At 34.0% G+C, this 21500-nt stretch overlaps 1 protein-coding gene across 1 annotated transcript; it reads left to right on the forward strand.

Annotated features, from left to right (window-relative positions):
• Nucleotides 1-5724: 5724 nt before the first annotated feature.
• On the forward strand, nt 5725-19530 carry LOC123547897 (solute carrier family 23 member 1-like). Its single transcript, XM_053550528.1, has 12 exons — nt 5725-5748; nt 7291-7443; nt 8026-8183; nt 8716-8816; nt 9051-9112; nt 9512-9693; nt 9962-10082; nt 12822-12978; nt 13145-13398; nt 14869-15142; nt 15392-15487; nt 16445-19530. The coding sequence occupies exons 1-12, from the start codon at nt 5725-5727 to the stop codon at nt 16663-16665; spliced, it is 1803 nt and encodes a 600-aa protein (XP_053406503.1). The 3' UTR covers nt 16666-19530.
• Nucleotides 19531-21500: the final 1970 nt, after the last annotated feature.

Here is a 21500-nt window from a genome sequence, read left to right on the forward strand (position 1 = left end):
CATTGCGTCCAATCCTAGTGTTCCACACACTATTGACCAATATTTAAAGAAGAAATTGCAACCAAAATTTACAAGATGATCATTATATACTTATATAGATGTGTCCTAGAAGGAACTTTTGCTATGCTTTAACTTGTTAAGAACACTTTGATTCGGTAAGTCACACTTGACTGAGCAACTGACCTCGAAAGCTGTTGTCATTAAAAGCTGGCCAATTAAATTCCGTGACCTTAGAAATAACCTCGTTAAAATTATTCTTTCCTAATTGAGGCGACGCGCTCCGCGCATTACATATTACTAAACCCGATGATGGTTAATTGATTCTTTTATTTCCTCCATTCTTGAAGAACATAACGTATGTACAAACAGACAGACATATATCATCAAATTTACATTTAAACAACTAAATATTACATGTATCGTTACCTTCGAATGCATGGTTAATATGTGCAACCGGGAATCGAACACAGATCGCTGTTGTAGTCGAAACTGCTAACGGATGCGCTACTGACTCCCTGATTAAAACACAGGGGGATACGGAATGTCAATAAGGTAGAATGGACTTGTCCTTGTGTCCGATCCTGGGGTTCCACACACTCATGACCAATATTTAAAACAGACATTGCAACCAAAATTTTACAAGATGATCATTTTATATTTATAAAGATGTGCCCTAGAAGGAACTTTTGCTATACTTTAACTTGTTTAATTACCTGTCTTTCGTATGAAAGTATTTAGAATACTGAGGAGTTCTTTTATTTCAATATACATTTGTAATTTGCATTTGATAGATGTCAGGATATTTCCGAACATTCTTAACCGAAAAGAAAGTTTAGAACTGCATGATGCTTCTGAATTCATTTATTTCAAATCTTTCTTGGTTGCGCAACAACGATTGACAAAGGGTTGAATAAGTAATTATAGGTTATTAGATTTGTATCGAGAATGCAGCGGAATTATTGTGCAACTTTAGTCGCGCAATATTATTCCGCGAAAGAACGAATCTTTTTATTACATACACATCTATACTTACAATTGTTTTAAAAATGATATAAAAATTGAAAATATCGCCGTTAAAGGACCTACATATAAACAAGTCAATTTGACCAACGTCTCCTATACTATAAACGACGTCGACGTCAAAGCTTTATTACACAGGTGTATTATCATTTTTATGTAATAACTTTATTACACTCCCGATACGTCAAAGATGTGATAAAATGAGTTTGTAATAATACTTCATATCTGCCTGTATAATAAATTTTAGGTAAATGTATAATTGTTAATGCAAATCTTTATAATATAGAAATTATATCAGTATCATTCCTTTGGCAAAAGGTTTTTATCAAATTTATACTTGCCATGACTCTACCTCTGTCTGGCCACCAGATTTTGAAAATACCTCCAAAATTCTAACTTGAACGCTAAGTGAAAATGATCAAAAGTAAAAGTTTCGAACAAATTTAAAATTAAATTAGTAGTTGACCCTAAATGGTTAAGCACATTTAATTTATTTACAGCTTGTCAAGCTTTTATACTCACGACCCACTTCAAGGCTAAATTCAAGGCTAGAAGCTACATTATAAAAACAAAACGTGAAGATTTTATTAATTTCACAAAGTACACTAACTGTAATTGTACTCGATAACTTTAACTTCTCGAACTTTTAGTAAAGTGATGTGGCTGTATTAAATCCCTTCAATTTCACAAAAGCCTCATCGAATAATCATGTTTGTCGGAACAACGAAATTTTATGTTAATGAATAGATGAATATGCACATGAAAAGCAGTTTTGTTTTGTTTGTAATCGCACTAAATATGATTTACATGTATCTTAATGAATTACGGTTTAGGTAATTGCATCTATGTCTATTACATTTTCAAGATTTGTTTGGTATGTCGGAGCGTTTTTTTTTTTGTCTTTTTTGTTTTGTTTTTTTCATGCATTACTTAAGTTCTGATTTGATATGCTTCGATAACCAGGAGCATAACCACAAAGCGTGCAAAAGCAACTGTGCGAAGGCCTGTGTGATATTCTCTTCGTATGTGACAGATGTACGTGACATCTTCATAAAATCATGGATATGCCATTAGCAAAAAGCGCAAAAATTATGTCAAGGGGCAACTACAAAGTGACTGGACTTGATAATCCTGGACTAACCAGTGACTCGACAGGGCCAAAGGTACAAATCTCATATTAAAGCTAATAATAACATGAAGTGTGGATTTTAATTTATCATTTAATGATAATTGAAAAAAAGCCATCGTTAAATCACTGTAATTCGTAATTCATACAATCGCTTTATAATAATAATAATAATAATTATTATTATAACAATAATAACGATAATGATAATGTTTAAATTCATTTTATTATATAAAAATTATTATGATTATATCGTTATATATTTCAAATCGATTTATTGATAGCGGTTTATCCTAGCATTATAACTTATTATTTCCGGGAATTCTACTCTTACCTTTTATCTTTTATTGAACGGCTCTCCTGTCAATAGTCAAAACTATTTGACCTCAGCAAGGCATACAATAAGTGTTTGATAACATGACATCAGACATAAATTTTCATTTCAAGTTTTAAATATAGCCAAACAAAATTTAGTGTTGAACTAATAGAACGGTCCATAGCACATACTCGGCCCGGCTGTTTAATATATAAGGAGTAATTTAACAATAATTAGTATTATACATGCCAGTGCAAGAAAAAAAAATCGTAAAGCATGTTGAAGTGCCAAGACTGTCAATAGCGACTTCTTCACTGCCTTCTCATGCTCCTTTAGCTAATTTAACAATGTTACAGTGTTTCCATCATCTATTTGATGTGTCATTCATTTTGTCAGGCCAGTGTACTCCGGTTACTTTCAGGTCAACGGCCTTGCTCTGTTTCAATTTTTTGTTGTTAATCTTTGATCCATGTAAATAGTGACTTTAATTTGCTCTTCGTGTAAAATATTGCTTTATTTTGCGTGAGCAAAATCAAATGTACAGGTTTTCATTATTTAAATTATCATGAATGAGAGCGTATCTTTTGTTTGACTAACTTTATTAGTATTTTATTATTAATGTATCAAAAAGACAAATAGATACAATAAGAATACATGTAATGTATAATAAGAATATAATTAGAATGTATACTAAAAACAAATAAATAAAAAAGAGGAAAACACCACGCGCTTAAATGATTTAATACAGGCCCGTAGCCAGAGGTAAAAATGGGGAGGGATTTGGTAGTGTGGTCCGGGGGCATGCTTCCCTGGATTTCTTTTTTCCGAGGATGCCATTTCATGCTTTTTTCTGCATTTTAAACATGTTTTTGTTACTTTTAAGATACCGATTTCGGAAAAAATAAATAGATTTACAGAAAAATATGAGCCAACGTGTTTGCGATTATCGTCACTCTAAAACGCCAATTTAAAGGCATATGGTCATGTTTGCTTGGTTCTTACATCTTCAGTTGAGTAACTGTATATATGTTCATGAATAAACTTTTTAGCATGAAACGAAAATTTGAAAGAAGCAGCATAGTTTATGCATATACTACAGAAATGTAATACAAAATTAATGTACTTAATACATAATATTTTTGTCAAATTGAATCTTCTTAAAATAATATTACATTTTTGAAATTCAGCACTTGGATAAATAGTGCGTATGACATGTCAGATCTAAAAGATCAGATGTTGTCATAAAGTTATACTTATAAGTTAATCAAAATCTACAATGTCACACATTTATATAAAAAAAAACTATAAACGGGAAGATTTCATACTTACGAACAATTACTAAGTGTAACTGTACGTATAATTGTGACTTTTTTTGAAATTATATGTTCAAATCAATTTTGAATAAATATCAACATTCAGTCAGATAAGCGCCACGTTTTATTTAGGTATGCAAAACTTCTTTTGCAAGAACATGAACCAGCTGACAGCGACAGTGTAAGCTGGAACATAAACTAACGAGCGCATAGCTTTTGCGAAAACTATACCATATAGCATGTCCGTAGCGACTATTGAGGCAACCGAAGCACTTGCCGCGGTCATTTTTCTGCTCATTTGTCTCGGTAGTTTTTTATTATCTTTAGTCTCTGTCTTTCAGTTTGCCTGTAAGAATTACCAGGCTTTCCGGTAGTGTCTAATCTAGGTTTAGTAATATATGTCACATCCGATATAGCTCCCTTCGGATATATCTCCACGCTATATTCGGGACACCTAATCGTATACATAGCTCCTGCGGAGCTTTATTCTCCGTATATATCTCCTTTGCTTAAACTGGAGCTATAAACGAAAACACCTGTAGCTTTTTTCCATACATAGCTCCTCGGGGATTTTTATGCAAAATGGGCCACGTGGCTTATTTAGGACATTTCGTTTTGTCGCGTTTATAAAGACCAGATAATGTCAAAATATTTCAAACATGGTGCCTTAATTCTGATGCAAGGGTCATAACTAGTACTAAACCACTATTTGCCAGTCAACATTTCTGGACAGTCTTGGAACTTTGGGGCAACTACCTTATTTCGTCAAGTCCGACAAAAAAAACTAAAATCTTCAGGTACATCTAATTAACATTTGTTCCAAATTTGATAATTCTGTCACATAGTACAGAAGATGAGTGCCTGTCACAGTATGATCAAGTATGTATTTGGACTCGAGGTCATATTTGCTACACCAAAAAACAAAATTTTAAACCCATGTTTCTAACTTCAATTGCCAGTTATTATTTTCTTGTACAGGTTGGCGATTCTTGTTCTAATTATATCCGTATTCGGGACTGAACTTTCAGTTTTCATAGCTTTAAATATATCCATAATATTTGTGTCAAAAAATTAAAGTGGAATTATATGCATTTCTCAAGTAAAAATCAAGCTTAAATAGATGTACATGTAAAAAGGATGGAGGACATTATAGCTTTTAACCCAACATACCAAACTCTTCCTGTTACCAGTACAAAATAATAAGTTTCCAAATATGACTTTTCTTATTTTGACTGGGGCAGTCTTTTTAAAAAACGGCAAACTGCAACCAGGAGTTGCTTCCCTTCTACTTCAGAAATTTCCATTTTCAGGTAAGGGAGATCATTGCGCAGAAGATTGAAAAAATATCTATTATTTTATCCGTCCGATTTCTTTATTTTTAAAGCATCAACTTCAAATACTAATGCGGCATTATCGTTAATTTAACACATATAAATGCACAGCAACCGAAAATTGCTTTTATAGAACACTCACCCAAAACACACTATATGCAGTATTAGATGCGCATAATGTCACTTTAAGTAATTCATTTTAGATACCAAATTCAAACTTTGATCTTCCCCTTTCCCTTTTCACTCTACTGTCTCACGACTTCCACATTCGCAGTATGGACAGTCAGTCAAACCAACTTTGTACTTGTAGTCTTTCAAGCAGTAACCACTCTGTAGTGCCAATATGCTTCTTTGATGCGGTAGGCCATCAAAGTTTACTTTGTTACGTTTGACTTTCTGTTGATACTGGAAAAGAGTTCGCCCACTTTCTGAAATTTCCCATCTGCGTTGCCATTTGTCACAGGTAACCAGCGATGTTGCAGCACGTATTTCTGTCTGACTGGTTGGCTGATCAAACTCCTCTGCCTCCATGTCTTCAGCCTCCTTTGCCGCTTCTTTAGCGAGAATCGTAAAATACTCAGTCATCGAAAGTATACTGAGATTGGAAAGAGTGTGAGAATGGCCGAATGTGATGTTTCCAAAGTATTACAATGAATATTTGTTTGAAAGCATATTGCGTCTTATGGCAAGCATGTCATGTTTCAGTACAAAAGTTTCGTCAGTTCAACGATATATGAGCGTTTTACCGCTATTTAAAAAAAATATTTCTTTGAATATTTCTTCCTAACAAAATTTATGCCGAAAATAAATTCTAAATCATCAAAAATATGGCTAATAATGTACCATTTAACCAAACAGATTCAACTTGTTGCGAAAACAAATCACACACTGATATCACCATGTATTCATAGTAACCTGTAAGACTTGAAATTCCTATAGCATTAAGTGGGATATTATATGTTTTATAAAGTTCCCCATATTTTTTTTTCAATTTTACTTAATTTCAGAAATGCTTAAACAGTTGAAGAAGTAAATCCCCTATACAGTAAAAACGAGTGAGGTGACCTGTGCTTTTTCTCCTCATAAATGTCTTAGAAACTGATATTCTTCAAGCTCACAGAGTATGATACAATTCTTAACTGTAGAAAAAAAATATTCCACATCTTTAACATTACGAATATAGCTGTCGTGATTTGGCGCAAAATCTCTTGTACAAAATGTTACAAATCGAAACGAATACTAAAATTGGCAGGTTTATATTGCAAATCTGTGTATTTAATCGCTTTGGAAGTTATTTTGTAGGTAACTGTCTGGCTAAAGAAACCATCAATGGTACTATTAACACATACTTGACTTGTAATAAGAGTTACAGGACTACAGTAGGAGCACATTATAAAAATCCTTTCCCTATAGTTCACACTATACAGCCCCATGCTGAGATCAACATGACAGACGAAAAAGCAAGATCGAATAGTATTGTCATGCAATACTAATGATATATTTTTCAGTGTTTCAAATGCTTCAAATGTAGAAAATCTGCATAGTAAATTTGTTTTTATTCATTTTCGTTAAAAGAGAAGAATATGGTAATTAACACTCCGAATCGAATACGATGAAAGGTAATTTACATTGACTGCCCCTGTGACCCACTGTCTCGGTTCTATGTCCGCGACCTTCAGTTACAAAACCTTTGACAAGGAACTCGAAATCTGTCATGTATCGGCCACGCCGCCGACCGTATTTGCTACTCCAGTTACCTCGATTTGATTTTTCTTTTCAATATGTGTGGGAAGAACATGAAACCGCATCGTCTCTCCCACGTGCATTTTGTCGTCTGCATACAAATGACCTACATTTATTTTTTTTTGGAGGGAAGATTCGCAAAATTGTTCCGATTCAGAGTCATACAGAACTCCGAAGTATGAAGCTGAACTCGGAATCTTTTCCTTTGGTATGTTGAAATTATCAGTGGTACAGGATATATTTTGTAATGCAAACAAAAGAATGGCTTCAGCATTTATTTTCTCCAGTGTGTACATAAAGTCTGGATGAGGTAACTTCTAAAACTGTCATCAGTAAAAATAAGTTGAAAAAAAAATCTTTTCAGAGTCTGAAACAAATTATCTCTTAAATACCACATGTTTGGAGATGTTACCAAATTCATTTCATCGTTTCTATATTTAGACAGGAGAACGGAATGGAACACAAAACCACACAGAACCTACCACAGATGGGGAAAATACAAAAGTTGAAATAGTAGTTGATGACAAGGAAAGATTTATTTACGACGTCTTCGAGAATCCACCAATACCCTTAACACTTGGATTTGCTATTCAGGTATTTGATTTTATCTATCAACCAGCTAAAACACATATTTCTATACAAAAATAAAAAGTGAAAACAAAATGAAAGAGTTAGGCGTACGTGTTTTATATTTAACACTGGTCTTTCAACATAAATAGAGATCCATGTGTGATTATTAGGATTTTGTATTAATAGCAACTTTAGAAGAAAGCAGTTTTGTAATTTTCCTACTTTCCAAGCAAACTGGGCGTACATTTAGTAAAATTAAAGAGATTGAAAATGTTTATTTATCTTTAACTAAAGTTAGACTGTTGCATATGAAAAGAAACATTTCTGAGTTCTTTCCCTGAAATAAACATTACCAAAATCTCCATTTCACTGAAACTAAAGCAGTTCTAAAATTACATGATATTTATTAGAACTAGAATGGTATTATTTATGGCAATATATAAGCATTTGGCCAGCTATTTTGAAAATTCAAAGCATAAGAAGTCTCAGCCTGAAAAAAGACAATATAAGTTCTTTTTAATTAGACTTGAATACCATGAAACACAATGCTGAAGAAGCACATGCTGTCGTTTCATATGAAATTCTGTCAAATTGCTTTTTTTGCAGCATGGACTTTTATCGTTGTCAAGAAGTTTATCAACATCGTTACTGGTGGCAGACATCTTGTGTGCGCGCGCAGATGAAGCGTTGAAAGCTAAGCTTCTAAGCACGACAATGTTTATGTCTGGATTATGTACATTCTTGCAAAACACGATTGGTATACGGTAAGCTTATCTTGGGCTCTCTTTGTTTGAAGTTTCTGTAGTGTTCAGAATTGGAAGAAAACAATAAGAAATGGAATAAGAAGGAAATTGAAATAAGAGGGAAGTCTGGGGTAATCGACAATTAGGTTTAATAAACGGTTACCAAGAAAAGAATGTACACAAAGTGTATGCCAACGATATTGATTTGGACGTAAAAGAATTGAAATAATATAAAAAGACGGCATTTGAATCAGTTTTCCTTATTCATGTGTGTAAAAGTTTCTTAACAGATCAATTGATTTCTTCAGAAATTTTATTAATGGAACCTGTTTAAACGATCAGACGTCATACTACTCAAACTTTTGTCTCATTTTTCAAAATAATTCTTTTTGTTGGTTTGAAAACTAGAATAACAAGTTTTTAATCTCCATTTCATTTTTCAGTTTACTTGTAACTTTCAAGATTTCATATTGACTACAAAACAGATTCTGACTATACACAATACATGTCTTATAACGTTTGCTAGTATTTACACTGAATTGTACATTTTCAGTCTGCCGCTTTATCAAGGGCCTACCGCAACATATGTCACCCCTCTTATTGCTCTCATGTCGCTTCAAGCCTGGAGTTGTCCTGAAGAAGGCGAAGATATAGGTAGTTTAGTATATGAATATAAATCAGAGTTATCAAACTGTTTATTCACTGAAATGTATTGCTAATAAGTACAGAAATCAATAACAAAAAAGTGAGTGGTGCTTTTATATCTTATATTTAATTTTCCTAGCAGTCATAACAGAGTTGAGTTAAAATTCAGTGAACGTTTTTCACGTAAAATAGATAAATACCAAGAAATGATAACAGTATACATGTCATCATCTTTATTTACAGTTCCTATGAATGGTACGGACAATGGTACGGAAGCTATTTCAACACTGACTAAAATCCAAAGGGTGAGATTATTATAATCAGTCAGTATTGAACACGATTTTCAGACAGTGTTTCTGTGTTACATTTTGATGACTTTTCTGCTTTGTGTACAACTTTCGGAGCACAACCATTTCATTGGCTATCAGTGTATTCGTGTATTATTATTCACTGTATAAGGAAAAGGTCACGAAAGTCGTCGCTTATTTGAGCCCAAGGGAAGTTATATTTATGCATTAGTGTACCGTTTTGTTTATTTACACGTGCATTCAGCTCTTGTAATCTTTACTCATATCACTGAAACTTTAAGCAGCGAATGTTTAGGCTCGAGCATGCCATGGAATGCTTCTACAGGAGTGTCGTACCACGACCGTCTCGATCTCCTTGTGTATTTTCATATTGATGTCTGACATTGCTTTTTACAGCTTGAAGGCAGTTTGATGATAGCGGGGGCCCTGCACATGTTTGTTGGTATGTTTGGTATCGTTGGATTGCTACTCAGGTTTATTGGACCAATCACCGTTGTTCCTGCATTAACCCTTATGGCGTTGTATGTCTTCAGCGCTACTGTGAGATTCGCAAAGGCTCAATGGGGAATTGCAGCATTGTAAGTATTTATAATGCGTTTACAAAGATATATTTTTACTGTAAAAGTTCAGCCCTCCTTCTTTCTTGGACAACTTTCTTGCAATCACATTTCCACCCACACATCCAGAAACTGTAAATAAGAATTTGCGTCATTTTATCTACTGTCATCTTAGTGAAAGTTAATGTTTAACAAAAGTTCACTATAGAATTTATGTAGTTTACCCATGTAGCATATAATCTAAACATCCTTTAACTGGATCAAACAACATTTACACTTCTTCTTTCAGAACTGTTGCTGTTGCGCTTATACTTTCGTTTTACCTGGCTAGAAGACGCACACCTATACCCTGGTACAACCGGTCGCGAGGATTCCATATCAAGTGGTCTCATTTTCACAAAATGTTCTCGGTAAGTCTCATTTTCACAAAATGTTCTCGGTAAGTCTCAGTTTCACAAAATGTTCTCGGTAAGTTTCATTTTCACAGTAGTAAGAAACGGAGGAATGACCCGTCGGCAAAATGTTAGAACCGAACAAACCCGACATAATAAGCTGTAACTTGGATTACATACCAAAAGTCTCTACGTTTTTATCGAATTAGCTTGAACGATCCTCATTTTAGAATGCTGTTTTAGGGCTATACAGACAGTATGCAGACTTCACAGCAAGTTGAGCGCTTAAACTTTTAATATCCCACAGTGGGTAATAAACCATGGTTCATACTTCATTTCTACAACTTTTTTACCAAAATGGTTGATCAAAAATTTTGTACAGCTTTTGACAGAGGCAAGTAGAGCGTTTTAGCACTTAATTGCCCATAGTTAATAGCGAAAACATAAGACTAGAGCGATTGAATCTCTCATAGTGGTTAATGAAAATTGTTCATACTTCATTTGAATGTTAATAATTCAGGTAGGGGATCCCGGATGACACGTTATAAGGTTAGATTATCATCGGCATATGACAATATCAAAGAAAGATGATGACTTTTATATTCTACCGATATAAACATTCATTAATAAAATCACCTACATAGAATTAAATCGACAAAAATCAGCAGAGGAAAATGTCCCTCGGATGATTTCTGTACAATCCAACATTTAAATTAGTGCATTAATTACGCTTTGTGCTTGGTGGAGAACCGAGTAAATACTAAAATATGTCGGTACAAATGGAGGCTTGTATTTTAATAGAATTTTTCATTGAGGATTTCTTATATCGGATTCTAAATCATTCCACAAAGTAGTAGCTGGGGGAATAAACGAGTTAGCAAAAAAATGTGCTTATTTGTTTTGTAATCATAGCTATTTCCTAGAATATAAGGCACATCATTAGCAATTGTTTCTGGAATCAAATTTGATGGTTAGTCCAGTAAAGTACGTTGTGCTTTATTTATGGAATAGGATTCAAAATTTGATGTTAAAAGTTTTCTTCTTAGCTTAAATTTTAATGCTGTTATTTTCCTTTGAATTTCAGTATATCATTAAAATGAGCTCGCGATTTACCATCTGATGTAAAAGTAACTTCTGTTTATGACTGTCAACATAATTAAGAAAAACATTATCAAAATATATAGAGATGGTTTAACTTTCATATTCAAGCGTAAAATTAACACTTCTATTTTGTTAGGTTTAAAGGTTACTAACTTACGTTTGGACATTTCAGTTGCTTGATTTAAGTTGTCATTGAGTGCGCTTTTCATGTAAACGGAGACTGCAAGAGAACAGTCGTCTGCAAAAAGGCGTGTTACACTTCCCAAGTTGTTTGCAATGTCATTGACATAGATTAGAAAGTATAGAAAGTTTCGGAACACCTGCGGTGACATATTTATAGTCAGAATAGGAAGAACCAACAAACACATTTTGGTTACGATCAATAAAATAATCTTAAGTCTATTGCAAAAATTGCCTATAATTCCGTTTTGTTTTAATTTAAAAGTAATCGATCATGTCAGACCCAGTCGAAGGCTTTTGAGATGTCAGAACAGACCATTATGTATACATTAGCTTCCTTGCACTAAACTGAATTGTATTTAAAAGCGAGGTAGATTTACCTTGTTTTGTCAAGTATGTGGGTCATGAGTTTATAATATTTGCATTTAACGTAAATAGTTTATCGTCTTGCAAAATTTTCTTTTGAAATTCGTCAGCAGTGCGTTTTGTAGACTGTCTAGTCTTCAAAATGAAATGACCTACATATTATTAACTAAATGGTGAGAGAAAATCTGTTGTTGTTTTTTTATGATTAAATTTATATATAAAGATAGCGAATGGATATAGACGAGAAAAGAAACAGCTTTTGTTTCTATTAGCTGTTCTGAGCCGTCTAGTCAGGTAATCATTATCTTTATCACTGCAAAAGATTGTACTACGCAGTGGAAACCCTTTAAACTGAACAAGTCAGTCGGACCGCCTCTAAACCGGGTCTGCTCTAAACCAGAACTATTTTTGACAGGACCGCCTCTAAACCGGGTCTCAGGTAAATCAAAACTCACCTAAACCGGACACCTCTCAAAACCAGAACTGTCCTAAACCGGACGACCTCTAAACCGGGTCTGCTCTAAACCAGAACACTCCTAAAGCGGACTGCCTCTTAACCGGGTCTCTTCTAAACCAAAACTAATTTAAACTAGACCCTCTAAACCAGGTACACTCTAAACCAGAACTCTCCTAAACCGGACCGCCTCTAAACCAGAACCCTCCTTAACTGGATCGCCTTTAAACCGGGTCCCCTAAAACCAAAACCCACCTAAACTAGACCTCTCTAGGCAAAGTTCCTTTTAAAACGGCCCGAAGTCCTATAAACCGGGACTCCTCCCAACCTTCTATTGACTTTTCACTCTAGAAACAGCTTAAATGTTGAACTAATGGCGAAATATCATGTTTAGAGCTCACGATTTTTAGGATCATTAATGCTGATAGCCTAATGGACCATCTTCATTGAACCATTTTGAACTTTTCTTCAAAATTTCACCACAATCAGTGAAGAGATGTACGAGTTAATGCTATAAAAAGACCTCTGAGCACTGACCGGTGCTTGTCATAATTGTCTACCAAACGTATTGAGTTTATTATCTTTCATACACGTTCCTCCTATCCACGCCAATGCCCCCTCCCCCATCACATTATTTCACTCTTGTTTTCTTGCAGATTCTGATTGCTACCATTGTTGGGTGGGTAGTCAGCTGGATTATCACAGCAGCTGGAGGGTTTGATATGGACCCTGATAGTCCAGATTTCTACGCTAGAACTGACTCCCGCATGTTCATCATTGATGATACAAAATGGTTTATATTCCCATACCCAGGTAACAATTAATAACAAACATTTTAAAATTCATTAGCTTCAAATATAACGTTATCGTCTCCCGGACATAACTTAAAATTTAAGAGACATCCGCAGGAGAATTAAGAAAAAATGACGAATTGTTGAATGACGATGATGAATGTAGAGTATTCATTACTATGTTTCAGGACAATTTGGGCGCCCAAGATACGAAACTGGAGCTTTCATTACATTCCTCATTGGGACACTTGGTTCTATCATTGACTCCATTGGTGATTATTACGCATGCGTGAAAGTGATAGAAGCTCCGCCTCCGCCGAAACATTCGGTCAATCGTGGCATTGCTGTCGAAGGTTTTATGAGTTTTATTGCTGGCTGGGCGGGGGCAGGACATGCTACATCAACTTTTGGTGGCAATATTGGGGCAGTAGGAATAACAAAGGTAAATGTCAAAACTTTCACATTATTGTAATGTAAAACATCCGCAGGAAAACTCAGTGCTGTCAGAGATACGATATAGATTGTCTTTATCACAATACCTGTACCACCTATGGAACTTTTTTGCTACTGGTATGTTTTGTGAATCTTACTTCCTGTAATCATCAGGTCTATCCATATTCTTAAAATAAAAATGAAAAAAAAAAAAAACATTCCGCAGAAAATGCCCTTTCAGAAGACTGCGTGTAATGTCATATTATTATGATATTTCATCAGTTGGTTAAAAACGTTTGTTTAATCACCAGAACAGTTACATAAGTTTTAAGAATAAAAATACTGATATTTTTTTTGTGTAATATGATATGGCGCGGTAAAGGCTTTTAAAATATTAAATAGTTTTGGAAGTATGCAGTTCAGGTTTAGAAAACAGAAAAGCATCTCAGTCATATGTACATTGGATCGTCATTCATTCATCTTAAACTGATACCTCTAGAATCAGTATTTCGTGCAACCTAAAAATCACCAGATGATTTAAGTTTCAGTATTTTAAGGTTAACATTTTGGGATGTACTCAGTCTTGCTAGACCAAGCAGCATAACTGTCAATGAGCTCGAAATAAGTTTAAAAAACCCTCTTACAAAACATTTTTATTGTAATTCCATAGTAAGTAAATGAACGTTTTATGGACATCTTAGTTTTTGCTGCGATTATTTATTTCAACATGGTTAAATGATTAAACATTAAAATAATGAAACTTAAAAGAGAACTGTTGTTAATTTATTATGGTCCAATGAAACTTATGTCAGATAGAGACATAATGGCTATGAATACCCTTCAGGCTCTTCTTACCCTATATGAACTTTATACGATCTGTTGAGAGATGAAAAACTTAAAGCCCTTCTTTACATAAAAAATGTTATAACTCTGTAATGCTACATTTACCCTGTTCACATGTCATAAATGTCATAAATGTTGGCCTAAAATGAAATAATAATATTGATGAAGAGATTCATATTTCACATTTTTCATCAGCAATTATTATAGAACATTAACTTTTAAGACCTTGTTGCACTACCTTGACATTGACCCTGCTTGTGAAATGTCATGCCTTTTCTGAACTGATACGCAAGCCCAGTTTTATGACTTTATAATTGCACGTGTCTTATAAATCCACGACAATCGTGACATTTACAGCGGTATACAACCACTAATACCATGGGGCATTGCTGTAGAAGTGGTGATATACAGTACAGGTTTAGAAATGATACACACCCTCTACTTAAACATCTATTAAGATTCCTAACATTTTCAACAGGGCGGCTTGAGGCGTTGCAATTGTGCTATGTATACAGTATTTCATGTTAGCCAAAGTCCAAACAAGATTTGTTGGAAAACAGATTGACACGAACTTACATCCTGCTGTTTTCTCCCATGTATTAATAAATTCATTTTGTGTCATCCATTATCGTAACAGGTTGCAAGTCTTAGAGTGTTCCAAGTACTTGGTCTGCTATTTATGCTACTGGGTGTTATTGGAAAAGTAGGGGCGTTTTTCGTGACCATCCCCTACTCGGTGATTGGCGGGCTACAGGTCATTAATTTCGGAGTCCTTGCAGGAGTCATGTTGTCCAACCTTCAGTTCATTGACCTCAGTTCTAAACGTAACCTCTCCATCATTGGAATTTCCATGTTAGTTGCGATGATGTTGCAGCACTGGATTAAAAGCACGAAGGACGCCATAGAAACAGGTTGGCTACATGTAACATACTAGTAATCTTACAACATTGTCATTCATTTGTAAGAACAGTTTAAACGATGTGATGAAAATTATAATCGACACACGTTCACTTTGTCTGTGGTGTTTTAAAGTTAATATATTATAACTTGCAGTAGAAGTTTATCACGGATAGATAAGTTAAAGCTTTCTTTTCATATATTGAGTCACTGTTTCCATTTCTCATATATTTTTCATACATAAATTATATACATATTTTTAGGCATTGAAGATCTGGATAACACCTTCACAATGTTGCTGGGCAATCCGGTATTTATGGCAGGAATTCTTGCCTGCTTCTTTGATAATACTATGCCAGGTAAATCTGCTTTAACTCTGTTACAGTGCATATTTTATTTGCGAAAGCCTATAGGATTCAAGTTACACGTAAATAAGTATATGTACTAAGGACCTGTTGATATGTAAATGAATTTCATGATGAACATATCTATCCTTCAAATTCCTACATTTTTAAATTTTTAATATCTATAAAACTATTGACATAAAATGAACTTAATGAGTGTTCCAACAAACTGCGACCGGAGAAAATGATTAATAGTAATCAATGTTAATGTAATCATTTATTAATTAATTAATATTCTGACATGACTCGATTTGATTTCCAATTAAACAAAGAAGGAAATCAAGCTCTGTATATTCTGCGATAAACAACGGTTGACGCGCGAACCGGTTAGAGAGCATTATGACGTCAATTATGACGTCAAATTACCACATGACGTCCGATACATTACTCCTCGGGTAAATGAAGTCCAGCATAATATTTATTAAAATTTTGTCACTGAGCATGTCAGAATGAAAACAATCAAGACCTTCTTGTGATTTATCGTCTAGTTTACCACGGTTCATCGTTCAGATGCTTCAGTATTTAACCACTCGGGCTAACGCCCTCGTGGTTCAATTCCTACGCATCAGAACTCTGAACCGTGGTAAACTAGGCGATAAACCACTCGAAGGCCTTGATTATTAGTTAAGTAATCAATTTTAATGTAATCAATCATCTCTAGATCACGGACGTCTCCGTCTTTAGAAGTCAATAAAATTCAACAAGCGATTGTAGTATCGAGTGTGTTTAAATACGTCGTATCATATACATGCAACACTGGGAAAAAAAACAACATAAATTCGATATATTACACTTAGTTTCCAACTTTGGCTTTTGTGCTTAAAGGGTCCAATTAATTGGTTTGTCGGTATCGTTTTTAGTATTTTAGACTTTCTGAGATAGAAACTTAAAAATTGTAATCCTAATTTGTAGGAACCAGAGAGGAACGCGGTCTGACTGCCTGGCAGGAAGAACTAAAGGGTGGAGAAGACGAAAGTTCAATTGAAAAGATACCAATAGCAGACGAGATTAGACTCAAGAAGCTAAGAAAGACAATCTATGTTGTCCCATACTTCAACAAAGTTCTGAGGCGCCTCCGTGGTATAGGATACCTGCCAATTTGTCCTAGATACGACCCAAAACTTGAAGACTAGTGGCTGGTACTGGATTTCTGCTAATTTTGTCCAGATATTTGATTCTAAACATGAAGACTAGTGGCTGATAATGAATTTCTGCTAATTTTGTCCCGAGATGTGATCCTAAACATGAAGACTAGTGGCTGGTACTGGATTTCTGCTAATTTTGTCCAGATATTTGATTCTAAACATGAAGACTAGTGGCTGATAATGAATTTCTGCTAATTTTGTCCCGAGATGTGATCCTAAACATGAAGACTAGTGGCTGGTACTGGATTTCTGCTAATTTTGTCCAGATATTTGATTCTAAACATGAAGACTAGTGGCTGATAATGAATTTCTGCTAATTTTGTCCCGAGATGTGACCCTAAACATGAAGACTAGTGGCTGGTACTGGATTTTTGCTAATTTTGTCCCGAGATATGATCCTAAACATGAAGACTAGTGGCTGATAATGAATTTCTTCTAATTTTGTCCGAGATATGATCCTAAACATCAAGACTAGCGGCTGGTACTGGATTTCTGCTAATTCTATCCCGAGGTCAAAATCACATTTGTTTCTAGCTATAACAAAATAGTGGTATTTTGTTAGTTTTATGGTTTGTTTTGTGTTAAAATGAGAAGATTTGCTTGTTTAAAAATGTCCAAGACTTTTTAATTGACTTTTATAAAATGAATTGATGCCGTAAGATGGCTAAATTATAAGATTACTTCTATAAATGTTTTTGAAATTTCGTCTTTACATTCACAATATATTTGTGTTAATTGTAAGTTGAATTTCAGGCATGTTATTAAAGCAATATGGTTGTTGTTGCGTTATATAGGTTAGAAGATTTCTTAAGTGCATTGTTAATGTGTGTTGTTGGGTCAAAGAAATTTTTGATTTCAGTTTGAAGGTCGATGGTTGTATGATTGTAGGAATTGAACAGTATAATCCAATTCGGAAACTTATCTGGTTTGCTAATAGATTTCTTCAAGTTTAGTTATCATCGGCTGGAAAGATGCAAATACTTCCTTGTTTAGCTAAATCAAATTGAATGGATGGACCAGCTTACTTTTTGGACATGGGCAGTAAAACCTATATACCGTTTACGCTGATACTGAGTTATACTGCAAGTTTTATTTAAAAAAATGCCATGTCATTAAAAGGATCAAGTTGACAAGTCATATTTGATGTATTTTATATATTTTATGCACTGTTTATTTCAAATTGATAGAAAGGGTGGTACTTAACACGAGTAAGATTTTAATCGCTGTTTTTATGTTATTTTTATGTTTTGTCAATGAAAGCGCGAATTATGGCGTAAGTTACTAAGATAGGTTGGATCGCACACTGACGTACTTTGTGGTAGGCAATATACATGATGTAAAATTATACCTTAACATGTTTAACCAGTTTCAAATTATAATGAAATGCAATTTGTTCAGCTACTGGTGAAACAGGTTAAATATCTCAAAACATGAAATACGTTACGCTTATCTGGTAGATTTTCTATTTTACTTATATGTTTGCCTGTTTTCCTTTTAATTGTGCAATTTCTGTGGCTACTAAATTAATTTCAGCATTGATCCACTAACCTGATAGATTCAAACTAGATTAATTAACATAGACTTTTTGTTTACGTAAAACGGTATAAACATTGAATAATACTTTAGTGTCTTATATAATTATGTTGTCTAACAGATGTGATGTATGCAGAGAAATCCATTTTAAGCTTTACTTTATTACATATTTACTTAGAACATAGAGTAATAACATGCGATTGTCAATAGAGAATCGTTCATTAAGTTTTGCCACAATCGTATAATCAATATACGGAAAATGTAAAGCCTGAAGAATTGTGAACAATTTCAAGGCAGATTTATTGCATTTATTTGTTAAAAAACAGGTTTAAGGTATCAAAATTGCTATGTGATTTTAGGCCTAAAAATTCTTTGTTTCTGGTAACATGCTCCAAAACAAATGGGGTAGGAGATCGGATTTCTTTTATTTTTGGATTTTTTTTTATTAAGTGAGACTTTTCGGAAATTATTTTTGTGTCAAAAATGAATACAGATAAGCGGGTTATGCCTTTAGTGCATCAGTTAGTTGATTTCTAACATCACTGACCATGTTTAAAGTATAAAAAGTGCAGTTTTGAAAAAAAAAATAACCAAGGCTATAAAAACATCTACGGTCGGGCCAAAAATTTAGGGGAGGTCGGGATACCGGAAAAAGATTTTTGGGCCTTATGCCGTACACCAGATTCCTACGATATGTACATCCAGCATGTTTTATTTTTCAGACAATGCATGTTTGGGAAAAGCTTTATGAATGACCTGTCTTCATCTAGATTAATTATTATTTATGATATAACCACAATGTATCGGTAGCTTTAGTTTGAAGTGTGAAGTACTTTAACCCGTTATGAGAGTACTTCAAAAAGTGTTGCTGAGGAAATATGAAACATGTTTGCCTTGACTGTCGCCCGAGAATAAGTATGATAATGCATGTCTGCATCTAATTGTGTTTTCCATTAGGATGTCTTCATTAGGTCTTGTGAATAAAAAATGTTGATTATCGTCATAATACCACAGATTTTAAAACGTGGTGTAAATAAAAGATAACCTGTTACGTTGAATTATGATTTTCTTTAAATTTCTTTTTTTTCTCTACAAAATACAGTACAAAGAAAACTGTGTATCGGATGGTTTAGAATTGGTTGATGAAATTAACGGTATATAGTAACTATATACATGTAGTGTTGTCATCTAGGTCTGTAGACACTTTTGATGTATCATTGAAATATACAGTTTATAGTTCATACAGATGCAAGAACATGGGGGTGTACGCTAAAACATGTTTCATTATTTATAAAAGTAACCATGATAATATTTTGTATTTTTTTTAAAATTTTATATACTCTAGTACTTTTATAATAAAAGTGATCAAAAAGCATGTATTACTTTTTTTCACTCCATTACTACATTTTGCTGCTTCGTTAAAGAGTTTGTTGAAATTTATATACATATTATGTAAATTTCTGAAAGTATGAGCTATTTATTTATCTATTATTATTATCATCATCATCATTATTATTATTATTATACCTGTATACAACATTTCAAAAGTACAAACGATTATGAATTAAGAAAAGCAAAACACGACGATTAGATTTACTAAACATCGTTTGTTCTCTAACATAGGTTAGGGACGTATAATTGTAGGGTAGGTTAAAACTTAACCAAAACTCCAAATGAGCTGCGCCATGAGAAAGCCAACATAGTGCGTTTGCGACCAGCATGGATCCAGACCAGCCTGCGCATCCGCGCAGTCTGGTCAGGATCCATGCTGTTCGCTTTCAAAGCCTATTGCAATTAAAGAAACCGTTAGCGAACAGCATGGGTCCTGACCAGACGGCGCGGATGCACAGGCTCGTCTGGATCCATGCTGGTCGCAAACTCACTATGTTGGTTTTCTCATTGTGCGGCTCAAATATTGTTCAAAGAAACGTCTGCAATTTCATTTGACAGCTTCTCTGGAATTTTGGATCGGCTTGGTCGACTGGAAATTACGGTATGAAAGTGCATGCATCATTTCGACCTGGGTATGAAAGATCTTCGTTATTAGATAAGATAAAGATGAAGATAAAAAAGGATCGCATTTGTTTAGAATAAAAATCTTGTATTCTGTATCCATGTCGTTAGAGGAAAATGTAATTTATTTACTGTGTTGCAGTTAGCGTTAAGTTTGAACTTAAGTTCGCTAAAAGTCTGTTGATCTGGTAATATATTTAACACGCATATGAGATAATAATGTTCCAAGATCATTTTTATTGCGCAATGAGGAAAAATGTAATGTTGAATCCATAAAATTATAGACAAAACGTAAAATAACGTCTTGCCTTCTCAGTCACCTTACCAGAAACAATATGTAAGAGCTATTTCAGCTCTAAGTTCCTATTTAGTGTATTTATATCTTGGAAAACAAATGTTGAAAGTTTAAATTTTCCAGATATCCCAAGTGTGGCGGTTAAGAGAAAGGGAATTGATTTTTCGTATAATATCTATATTTTCCTGGAAGTATAATACATCAAATTTCCTGTTAAACTATAAATTGTCATCATTTCTTGTATACGGCACATCTGAAACAGCTGGTTCCATAAAACATAAAGTATTGTCCCAAACAATAATGACACACAGTGATATATGTTTAATAAACTACACAGATCTTCTGAGGCAAAATCCATGTAACATATTGCATGGCAGCCTGTGTTCTATTGTTGTTGGGAACATGTGTTTACCTATTATATGACAATAAACTGTCATTGTTCGGTATTAATTACGCGCAAGCAAATGTACATGTACATCTAGATAGCCGACACTGGCAGGAAACTGTACACTTTTGTATACTAGTTCTAATTAATGTATCTGTTTGCCTCAATAACAAAACTTTTATTTCAACGGAACAAATAGAAAAACCTCCGGCCACATTTCATGTATTTTGACATTACTGGACTTACATGTAATAATTACATACTATGTTTATACGCTCTGGCCTTTTTTTTTTCTTATCAGAACAATCAAAGCGTATATAGATATAGTTAGACCAGTTGTGTGCCCGTGTTCTTTTCTTAACTCTGCAGGTTAGTACTGGGGTCTTGTTAGAGTCTTTTTTTTAAAGATCGTGGAAAATTTAATAATTGAAGCAAATTAGGTTAATTGTACATTATTGGTTATCACTACAAATTATGAAATCTTCAGAGACGGAATTCTTTGACAGAAGATGAGTCATTTTCAATTTTTTTCTAAATAAAGAACAAAAATGTTTCATGTAATTTTTGACAAAATAATTAATAAGTGATTCCTTTTTA

The sequence above is a fragment of the Mercenaria mercenaria genome, chromosome 9 (genome assembly GCF_021730395.1).
Source record: "Mercenaria mercenaria strain notata chromosome 9, MADL_Memer_1, whole genome shotgun sequence".
In the NCBI taxonomy this organism is placed as follows: domain Eukaryota; kingdom Metazoa; phylum Mollusca; class Bivalvia; order Venerida; family Veneridae; genus Mercenaria; species Mercenaria mercenaria.